Raw genomic sequence first — 11,448 nt, 5'->3', positions numbered from 1 at the left:
AGGAAAATCAAGAAGCTTTTTGCTAGGTGCAGCTGGAGAAAGCAAGGCAGGGAATCTAGGCTAGCAACATGACCATGATTAATGGTTTTTTTAGTAAATGCAATTTTGCAAACTAGGACATATGTGCTTGAAGCTTGTCAGCAAGGTGAGAGTTCAGATAACAGCAAAGGATGTTAACAGCAAAAGATGTGAGTGAGATTGGGAAGACTTAAAGAACCTGCTTTCTAATATGTTTTTGATAATTTCATAAAGTGATCTCAGAAAACTTTACATTGAGCATTTCCTAGAATAGTCAAGCAGGGTGGAAAGAGAAACATCAACTGCAAACACAAATTAAACGGGCAATGCTTCAGAGAGATTTGTGAATATATACGAAGATATATGTATCTCCTGCTTCAAAAAAAATCAAAGAACTAAGATATCAAGAGAGATGTAAATCTTCTGATGAGCTATATCTACATAGAGTCCTGTTGATGGCAATGGAGTTCCACAAAGATGGAGGCACAGGCATTCTGACACAGTCAGCTAAAGGTAACCTGACAATAACTGCATTTCACTTGGGTTTTTTCCCTTTGGAGAAAGAGTTGAGTTGAGCTGAATGCCATTGTAACACCAGTTAGGTGAAGGACCCCTTTCTCACTGAAGGTTCTAAAAAGTAAAAATACAAGTTTTATGTTTCAAACCAATCTGTTCTTAATATGCTATACATACAGAGTGACACTTGCAGACGTCACATTAAGTAACACTCACCTGCCTACTTTGTGTAGCCCATTTATAGGCAAAACAAGCAGGAATCTGTAGATGCTTCTTAGAGTACAAATATAATTTAGCAGTTCTTTACAGTGCTTAACACATACTTTCCATCCAACTTTGTAGCACAAAGGCAGTTGGCACAACAGGCACACCATATTCCAATGACCTCTTGCACTAGGGCAAGGGAACCATACTAATTCCTTCACACTTCTCAAGATGGATACATCACTTTGGCAATGCTATTTATTTCAGGTGCTATATTGGTATGGCTGGCATAAGTACCCCTAGCTAATGTATTATTTTTTTCCATAAGGAATTCTTCTTCATTTGAAATGAGAGAGAAAGAAGTCCTACAGCTCTTCTTAGAATGACTGAGGAGACAGGCTTATGATATCCTTATTCATACAAAGGAATCTTCTTTTTGCAACTCCTATTTTGATATACTCCAGAATTCAAGCAACGTGTCAGTTCCAAGAGACAGAGAATCACAGCATGGCTCCAAAAAGGAGTAAAGGCAAATGAAGCTACTGATGATTTCACTGAATATAAGTCACTTATAAAAGTAAAGAGCAGGAAGAGCCTCTTTGCACATTCTGAAGTGGCTTCTTAATCAATTAAACACTCTACTTTAAAAAACTTCATTTCAAACCATGAGAAAATAATATACAACTCATACAATTTCATTAATTTACTATTGAACTGAATGCCTTCAGAGCTATTAAAAAGCCCTTCAGCAATTTCACTATTTTTTCAATGCTGAAAGTATGCCTTTGACATCAATACAGAGAAAACAGATGGATAAAGTAATTATAAAAAGAGCAGCATGAGCTATGAACCAACTTGTTACAGTTTTACTAACAGACTAGAAAACAGGCAGAAAAGTGGGCTGACAATTAGCAAAGTTGTCATCTTGTGTCAGAGTGCTCCCACCCTCCAAAAAACCCCCCAAAACCCCTCCCCAGGAAGATACAAACAGACTGGGAAGGAAGGAGTAGTGAAAAAATTAGAATAAGGATGCAAAGAAAAAATTAGAATAAGCATGCAGGACATTTAAAAATTAGAAAAATCCCTGAAGGAAAATACTGACTGTACATCCCAGAAATCAAAGAAAATATATGTTGAAGGAAAATGCAGATCAATGCTTGGATCATTCTGGCATATTCATCTGATAACTCACATAATTTTTGTATAGGATAATTTCATGATTTGACAGAGACAAAACATCTAGCTCTGAGTTATGGGCTAAGATAAATAGAATTTCTCTGAGCTTTGAATTCTGTTAAAGGAGGAAATAATCTCTCTAAGGAAGCCAGTTCAATCAGTTTATAGAGTCCAAATTGCACTGACAGAAAGACAGGCAAGTTAACACTCCTGGCTCCCCACACACAGCTACAATGTCTTATAACACACAGTAAGATGCACAGCCCAGCTGATTCTTCTCCTCTCTACTATTTTACCCTTTTTCCCCTTGGGCAGCTTGCAGAGTTATAAAAGGTTGATGAAATTGTCCAACCTTCACAAAAACTGACGATATTCAACAACTAGAGAGCTGATCATCCCAATAGGTGTGTGAATTTGGGACTGGAAAACTCTACTGGCAAAGATGGTTATTGGTGGATACCAGAACATATACGAGATTATCTTCACCCTGAAATCCCAAGGACTAATCTCTTTTCTTCAGGATATCTCCTGCTCTCAAGGTGCACACTGCCAAAGGTTGTCCAGGTCCAGAGGATCTAGGAAGGGATGGGGAAATGAGAAGAAAGACAGAAACAGGCCATCTGCATGCAGCGACAAAAAGGATTCATTAAACCTGTAAGAAGCCTACCTCAACTCAGAACAGTCTTCCAGATTAAATGGAGGTGTGCAGTGTGCTATAGTAGCAGTTGGAGCAGTCTTATTAGCAGACCAGAGAAGAAAATAGAAGTAAGACAGTGAAAGAAAGGGGCTGGTCCAAAGAGAAGCATATTTCTTCTTGTACTAGATGGGTTAATCTTTTCAAAACAAGCTTGTGAAATTAGGGCCCATAACAATTTGGCTTTTAGAAAAAAAATTATTATTAGAGCAGAATAATCATTACATTTAAAATAATGGACATTTGTACAAAAGTAGAGTCATATGGTCAGCAGTGGACAAAAACTAGTAAAAATACCTCTTCAAAGTACTGTCAGAGTAACATTTTATAACGACAAAACCCGTAGCTAAAAGACATGGTACAAAACAAGTGCTTAGTCCAGCAAGAAGAGGAGAAACTAGATAAGAGTAATAACAACTCTAAGAAACTCATATGCAGAGTAATGCAAGTACAGAATTGTTAAACCCTGTGCTACATTAGCTGACCTTCATCTTCACCATTATACAAACAAACCGCTTTAAGTTATTGGTTTTTGGTATTTCTCTGAGGGTCTGGCACATTGGGACACAACTTCAGGAGGTACAGCAGTTCTCTCTCCAGGTAGTTTCAACATTAAAATGCAGGCTTGTTCATGTACTCTTCCACTGTCTGGGGAAAAAAAAAAAAAAAGAAAGAAACAACTGATGCATTACAGAGCGGTATAGTAATATTCAAACAAACTCTCTTGTCCTCTTTGAAGACAGTTGTAGTTTTGCATGGAATTAATCAGATTAATTAGAATGTAGAAATAATTCTGCGTTAAAAACCTTTAAGAGCATTTTAGGATCTGATCTTCAAATCTCGACGTACCATGGTTGTGGCTAAACTCATCACATCTAGCTGGCCTTTGTACATAGCTGGCTTAGTTTCATCTGCAAATGCCAGACCGCTGTGATAAACTGTTCTACTCACATAACGTGTCCCTAGCTAGTTCTACCAGCATGCTGTTTCCTTCAGTATTACAATGGATCCTTCACTACCTAGGAAAAAATGAAGTAAATCCATTACATTCAACTGCTTTTGCCATTCCTGGCTCAACGGTACGTGTTACACAAGAGAATTCCTGCAGGGTTCTGAATAAAGGTTACATATCTGTGCCCTGCCCAAAAACTACACAGGTGTTTATGAATGAAAGTGGAGTTTGCCAGCAGATAATCTTTCCAATTTTAAATGCTAATAGTAGGTCATCTGTTTCCAATATTTTAGTGAAACAGAATAGATTTTTCTGTGTTTATATATACACATATGTATACATAAAATATAATCTTAGATTATGGTCTTATATTATATAAATATCTTAGCTACATCTTAAACTGTTTCTTAATATAGTATCTGAGAAACTCTAGCAGTTGAACTGCAAGAGAGCAACAGCAGTACATAAAGAGCCTCCAGATGATTCTGCAAGGTGCCAGAGGGTTGAATTGAAAGCTTATGTAACTGCTACCTGAACTGCATTGTTGTACCTATTGAAACTGAATGTAAGACACATTTGGATAATTAAGTACCAGAAGTGCTTAGCTGTATTTTAAGCTCCTGTCAAACAAGGAAGATGTAGGAAGATCAGGTGTTTGCCTTTTGTCTTCCTCTGCCTTACCTCCTGCAACATGTCAGCGTCTTCTATGGCTTTCACTGCAGACCTCTTTGAAGTTTCTAGTACTTCTCCACCAATTATAAACTCATCAAGAATAAAATAAGCTTTTTCAAAATTAAAGATAATATCCAGCTCGCATACCTGCCAGAACAAAAGGACATCCTACATTTAAATCACTTTTACAGCATTATAGGCACTACTGGGCCAAAAGTTACGATGATCAAATGTATTCAACATATGCACTCTTGGGGCAGGCAGCAGGGTGAAGACAGACAATGCATATTATCTAACATTGCAGCTTCTGCACCTATTCTCTTCACATATATAGCCTAGACTTACAGCAAAGATATTCCACTTATTATATTTTATATAATATACTACACTCATACTGGTTTTCAGAGAACAAAGCTGACTTCCTAGCCTACTAACCTTGTAATACGTCTTGTATAACACTTGTAATATGGGTTACATACATTCACACACAGTTTCACAGAGGAAGACAAATTCCCTGTTGTAGTGACCTTACAGTCACCAACTGCTTTTTTGTTTTGAGGCAGTACAAACATAAGTCATGGCACAGTGATTTAAATAAGAGATGAATTAACATAGTGGGAACAATTTCAAACATATTCATGGAAAAGATGCGTCTCTTACAGTCTTTAAAGACTTACTGAAAGACTTACTTGGACTTTCTTCAGGTCTTTTCTTTAAAAAAAAACCCAATACTTTTACCTTTTTCCTCTTTATATGTCCTTAATTGTTACACTACATTATAAAACAAACAAAACCAGTGTATCTGAAGATGTCAGGAGAGAGAATTAAAGTACTGTCACACAGGGGTTTTTTAAGTAATTTTCCTCAACCTTTCCCCTCAAATTCTACTCCAAGACAGACACACAAAGCATCAAGATTAATTTTAGGGGGAGCGAGAAAGGATGGAAAACCAGTCTTGGATAGTTTCAGCACTATTTTATAATTATTCTAATAATGAATTTCACGCTGGATTGCGAGAGTCTACAGGGCAAGTAGTGCAGTGTCCTGGTTTGGCCTAAACCAGGCCGATTTTCCTTTCAGTGATTTTTGCTTTCAGCTAAGTCTCCTCTAAGTAACTGCACTTTCTGAAACTAACTGCATGTTTGCAGACAGTGTCTGCTTCCAGGACTGATAACGCTCGAAGTTTGTAGTTATCACTGAGGCACCGGTAGGGATGTTGTGCAGTAAGGCTCTTGCTGTACTTATTCTTAGAGAAACCAAGGTCACTGCTGAATTCCTCACTGCTTACAAGTGAAGAGCCGAAGGGGGGTTGCAGCTGCAGCAGGGAGCAGACAGGGCAGGTGACCCAAAATTGACCAACGAGGGTATTCCATCCCACACACGTCATTCTTGGTATAAAGCGGGGGGATTACAAGGGTCTCGCTCTCTTTCTGCTATGGCCGGTGTCCAAGGAGGACTCCGTCTGTTTTCCTGCTGCCCCTGATCCCGATCCGTGCATCCCTGAATCCAGCTCTCAACCGTCGCTAGGCCCAGCCTGGGCCTTCCCGGAGCCTGCCCTGCAGTGCCGGTGGTGACGTGGCTGACTTCAGGGGAGCTCAATCTTGGTTTTGTATATATATTTGTATATATTTGATTATCTCTATTATTATTATTATATTCTTTTTCATTATTATAGTGTATTAAAACTGTTTTAACTTTCCAACCTGGAAGTCTCTCTCCCTTTTCCCTTTCCCTTTTCCTTTGGGGGGAGGGGAGGGGATAACAGAGGGCATCTGCCACAGGTTTAATAGCTGGCCCAGCTTTAAACCGCGACATGCAGATAGAAACACAAAGCAAAACAGCTTCAGATAACTGTTTGTTTACCAGACAGCCAGGAATGTGGCTCATGGGAGAAAGTGAAACCTACGTTTCCAAAGTATCTGTCCAGCAGCTCTACGTATCGATGAACGACCTCTAGTGTCAGGAGCTCATTATCCTGGTCTTCTATTGCACAGCAGAAATACAAACTAGCATACCTAGGTAAACAAAGGCAAAAACGTGAGAGTGAACAGCTGTGAGTGAACACTTTAAAAGATCAGATAATTTAAACAAATTGTTAACTTAGTTAGTTAGAAAAAAACCCTCCACCCTTGGCAAAGTGAGATCCCTCCAACACTGGTTTTAATGAAACAAACAGTAAATCCATAGTACTTTAAGGTCTCCTTCACCTGCTGCAATAGCACAACAGTAAGTGGGGTTAATTAAACTGTAGAATGATAACTGCTCTTTATTAAAAAATAAAATAAAGGCAAAAATAAAGGTGGGAGGAGTTACACCTCAGCAAGCCTGCTGGCTATCAAATCACTGACAGTTTTTTACACAGGGCCAGAAAGCATGAAACTGCTTAGACCAAACAATCTTCATAACTAACTTGCAGCAAAACTTTATGTTTAAATCAGCCCAAGATGGGAGTAACGATCTACCTCAACTCTCTGGTGCTGTGGCTGGAGGCCTAACTTGTCACAGCATCTGGGCAGATGTTTACATCCATCGCTTCACAGCATGACTCAATTTTGGCTGAATGGGAGATCCTGCTTAATTTGTACAGCGTGCTATACCCTAAGGCTGCTTTTGTTTGCTACAACTTTACAAGAATTAACAGGCAGTTAATGCTAACCATCGTGTAACTGGGGAGCAGTGATTTGGTTGGGAAAGGAAATGGCAATTAACACTTCCCAGAGCAACAAATATTTCAAAGACAAAATCTGACAAAATGTTAAAGTGCCTCAGAACAGTTCCTGCAACCTCCCAAAGAGCCTGATAAAGCCCGACACACGTCTCAGCAGGCTACCTGGGGGAATTAGAAGGAGCAGTGAAGCCTAAAGCCTTCTAACAGAATTTCAACCACTAATACTTATTAGGTTACTCCCATTTTTCTCATTTGACAGATTGTACGAGGATTTTTCACCCCACAATTTACCCTGTCAATTTATCCAGGGACACTGTGCTGTTATACGCAGTCAGGTTGCTGATGGCAGGCTCCTACCTAGCTTAGTCTAGCACTTAGGGCTTTGTTCACTGTTTTTCTTAAAGTAAGCCTTTATTTTTCCTCTTCTAGCACGTGTGACTTATATGAATAGTAATTATACGTTCTCATAAAATTACTCACACCTTTTGTAAACAAGCTTGAGGTCTTTCCAGTCAACAAAACTACTTGTTTTTTGATTGCGAGACAAAATAATCTGAACAATTTCTCGAATGATCTTTTTCTTCTCTTTATCAGGTAGTGTCGTATACCATTTCTGAAGCCTTAATTTCCCCTGCCGACTGAACAGCAGTATAAAGTGTATCTAGAATAAACAAAGCAACATGGTTAATGCCAGGGCCCCAGCCAGAGAAGAGCATTCCTCTGCCTGACACTGGCAATCTGTGAGATCTTAGTGAAGGCGTCTCCAGCCCTGGCGTGACATTTGGACATGGCGTCAGTGAGGTCTGGGGGAGGCTGAGCGTGGGAGCAGAGATCCCTCCCCTCTCCTGTTTCTTCCCCCAGCAGCTCTCCCCTCCCTGTGGGACCTCTCCCCTTGGGCATCCCCTTTGCGTCCTCTCCCACCCGTCCTCCCCTATCTTGTGCAAACAGCAGCTTTGCTTCCTATTCTGCCACTTCCTTGGGGAAGAGGAGGAGCATCACCACTTTGGAGTGGTGAGAAGAGTGCCCGGGCCTCTCCTCCAGCAAGATCAGACACCTCAGTGAAGGGAATAAAGACTTACATACAGCAGGGTCAGGGTGATCAAGGATGCAGCATGGCACAAAACAAGAAATACGAATACCCAGATAGTAATCATTATCACTAACAATTCTGGTATTGCACTACTTCAGGTCACAAACAAAGCAGCATGTTCCTAGAAGAGGCTATAAGGAGCAGAAGAAACCAATTGCTTTGGAGAGGGAGCTTGACTAGTTTTACTAAAGAAATCACCAGATTATGAAAACACAGATGACTGTGATGACAAAGGACAGACCTCAGTGACCGAGGATATTATGTTAAATAGAGCACGACATGTACACTGTTCTAAAATTTCAATTTTAAAGCTATTCGTAATTTTACATGGTTTGACCCATGTTTTTTTCATGCTTAGCATTAGCAGTATTACTGAACTACAGAAGTGCTGGCTTTTAAATGCCAGTGGGCCTTTAAGAGAAAAGTATCAATTCACATTTATACAAATACTTCTATTAGCAGATTAAAATAACTGACCATACTAAGTCTTTAAGCAGTACAGTAAGTCATCTACCCACAGCATGGAAATGGCTTTAAGAACGCAGGAAATCTATTTGAGGATGACATCCAACTCAACGGGAATGGAAAAAAACCCCACCACTCGCAGGGACAGAGATGCTTCCAATGGCTGAAGACACCGCGAACTGCCCTGTTCTTGACAGGCATCCCCATCGCTCTTCTCACCAGACCAATGCTTGGAGGCCAGGGACTTGCAGGACGGATGTCTAACCGTAGTCACAGCCATGTGCACGATGACAGGCACACTGCCACTTGCTTACACAGAGACAAGGCTTCCCCTGATGCTGGGAGGACCAGGGAGAAGCATAGGAGACTCATTTTCCTCACTTGCTCCCAATCCTTGCAAACTCCCAACAGAAGAGCTGGCAGGTCCCTTGCCACATCCCCATTCCCATTAGCCTAGCCTTACCCTTCCCGATAGCTTCTCAATCTACCCCCTAATCCCTTCTCCCTCTTGTTTTCTATTCCAGTTTATTGCTGTACATATACTTCCCCATCCCTCCATCTCCCCAGTGAGGATTAAAGTTAATGTTCACAATTACTATCAGGATTACAATGCAGATTTCTGTAAAGACAAAATCATTCTACGCTCTGGTGAAGTCCAAGCAGAGAAGTGCACCAGAGAAGCTTCTACATAAAAGAAAAAAAAAAAAGCTACTGGATTTTAAACCAAGCATTCATTCATAATTCAGAACCATTCTCTAGCTATTAAGTCTCATAGTTGTTGAGTAATTCAGAGATAAGAGTTCTGACTGTATTGAGAAAGACTTCAAACGTGGGACCATTTTAGGGAAAGGTGGACTGTTTTATTCATATCTGCCCGTGGCAGGATCTTCTGCTGGAAATATGGCTCTTGCTATCATTAGTCTAATGTACTTGATAAAATTACAAGGGTTTTGTAGCTGCCTTGTGTTGAGTCCTGTAATACTCTCCAGACGAGCTTGCTAAATAAAAACAATTATGCTGCTGGCAGTACACATGGCCTGATTACAGTGAAGATCAAAGCACCATCCTCTTGCCTTTCTCTGTTCATATTACCAGCTGGGTTTTGACATGGTAATATTCCAGCTGTCAGGGTTGCCTCCTCCCAGTAGATGAAGGGACACGACTTATTGTCCATACACTTGTCTGCTGAGAGGAGCTGGATGAATGAAAGACTATTTTGCTTGCTGCACAGCACATTAACTCCAAAGCCTTGGTAAAGATGAGTGCATTTTGAAAAGCAGAGCATAGGTTCTGCAGATAGGAACAGCAGGTCATCACACGTCCATTTAAAAGCAATCAGGCACAGGTAGCAGCTATTTGATAAACAAATTTCTAAAAACACGGTGAATCAGATAGGAGAGGATGATCAGATTCGATTGAAAATACAGGGAATTAGTCAATGAATCCCTAGCAAAAGCTGACAGCATGTTCAGCATAACAAGATAGTGCTGTTTGAGACATCCTCAGGAAGAAAGAGATTTGCCTGCAGTGCTTCAATAGGGAAAGATAATGAAAGGGTATTCTGGTTTAGGTTCAGCTCTTGGACCCAACAGACCTTAAATCTGAGGTAAGTAACCTGCAAGTAATACATATATCTCCAGGAGAGCAACCTTACGCCTCGAAAAGGTTAAATACCAACAAGCCAGGGAATTACTGTGAATATTACCATCATTTTCTGCTCATTAATTTACTTCAGGATGTTATGCTTCACCCATAGAAAAGTGAGCTACTCTCCATTTAAAACTGCTTTGAAAACATCACTGTTTCTTATAAAGATGCAGTTGATGTTTCACCACCACTTTCATGAGCAGAGGCAACATTCTTTGCAATCAGAAAATATCCATTAACGCTCTTAAATACATCAAGATCCATACAGAAGCTTCAAAAATCCTATCTTTTGGGTCTCCCATCCCACACTGTTTCATATGCAGAATATAACTGCATACCTCATAAGGCAATTTTACTGTTATAGAAATATATATGGCTAGAAAATAAGTAAAAGCCTCTACTGTAGTCCATTTCTAATTTTATTGTCTGCAGCAAAAATAGCATACCCTCAAGCCCAGGTATGTATTATGGGCCGGCTGAGAGCTCCTGTAACAACATATTAGAAAGCTGCAGATACTTAGAAGAGAAAATATTGTGGGTTTTTTTCCTGTTTTTTGACTCCTTCCTTTTTCTAATTCTAAAGTCCATTCAATTTGGGGAACTGTCTAGGAGGTAAATAATATTACATTCTCAAGAGGTTACATGGCTTAATTCCTATAAGCGTAAGCATCCAATTGCTATAGATGTTGTTTCATGCAGTTCAGCTTTGCTCTGCCGAGCCACACTGGCCATGACCGAACACATTGCTCACCCATATCTCTGTTCATTACAGCTCACTGGAAAGATTCTGATGCATCAACAAACCTGGAAGTGTTAAAGTACTGCACAAACACAAATCTAACAGCTCATCTGTTCCTTGCTCCTTGACTGTGAAAACATATTTGCCTTCTTATAGTGCTAACGACAAGACAGATGTTGATTAAGGAATTTTTGGCTGGTTTTCATCAGCCAAACTACAAAAAGACTTGGATTATCCCGCAATGTTTTACTCATGTTTAAAAGTTCTAATTCAGAGGAAAACAAAGGGAAATTACTTGCTTCAAGCAAAATACCTCTGAAGCAGGGTGCTCGGTTTCCTTTCCTACCGTTCTAGGTGACTAACAATCACCAGACCCAGGGGCGATGCCAGAGGGAATTTTTAGGTCCAAGCCTGAGTGGGTAGGGATGAGGAGTGCAGTTCCCATGAGAGCATTGGCTGCCTTCACATGCAGAGTCTGTAGGAGACAAGCTCTGATCTGGGAGCAGAGTGTAATTTTATTAGCTTGTTTTACTGAATCAGACTCAATCACCTACAGCAGTGTGCAAAATGATCTCCATAAACGTCAGTAAGTAGCCCAAATGACCAC

The 11,448-nt window shown here is 40.1% G+C and overlaps 1 protein-coding gene across 1 annotated transcript; it reads right to left on the bottom strand.

Moving 5' to 3' along the window:
* Positions 1-3,170: 3,170 nt before the first annotated feature.
* Positions 3,171-9,691, bottom strand: AP1S3 (adaptor related protein complex 1 subunit sigma 3). Its single transcript, XM_068406890.1, has 5 exons — positions 9,614-9,691; positions 7,383-7,561; positions 6,139-6,247; positions 4,242-4,379; positions 3,171-3,256 (listed from the first exon to the last, which is right to left on the bottom strand). Exons 1-5 carry the CDS (start codon positions 9,689-9,691, stop codon positions 3,221-3,223), a joined length of 540 nt encoding a protein of 179 aa, XP_068262991.1. The 3' UTR covers positions 3,171-3,220.
* Positions 9,692-11,448: the final 1,757 nt, after the last annotated feature.

The sequence above is a fragment of the Nyctibius grandis genome, chromosome 8, assembly GCF_013368605.1.
Source record: "Nyctibius grandis isolate bNycGra1 chromosome 8, bNycGra1.pri, whole genome shotgun sequence".
In the NCBI taxonomy this organism is placed as follows: domain Eukaryota; kingdom Metazoa; phylum Chordata; class Aves; order Nyctibiiformes; family Nyctibiidae; genus Nyctibius; species Nyctibius grandis.
This window is presented reverse-complemented; position numbering and strand designations above follow the sequence as displayed.

Coding starts and splice junctions, on each gene's coding strand:
- AP1S3 (XM_068406890.1), bottom strand. CDS start 9,691: ATGTGCTGTGCAGCAAGCAAAATAGTCTTTCATTCATCCAGCTCCTCT. Junction 6,248..7,382: donor CTCAAGCTTGTTTACAAAAG/GTGTGAGTAATT, acceptor TTGTTTACCTAG/GTATGCTAGTTTGTATTTCT. Junction 4,380..6,138: donor TGGACAGATACTTTGGAAAC/GTAGGTTTCACT, acceptor TTGTTCTGGCAG/GTATGCGAGCTGGATATTAT.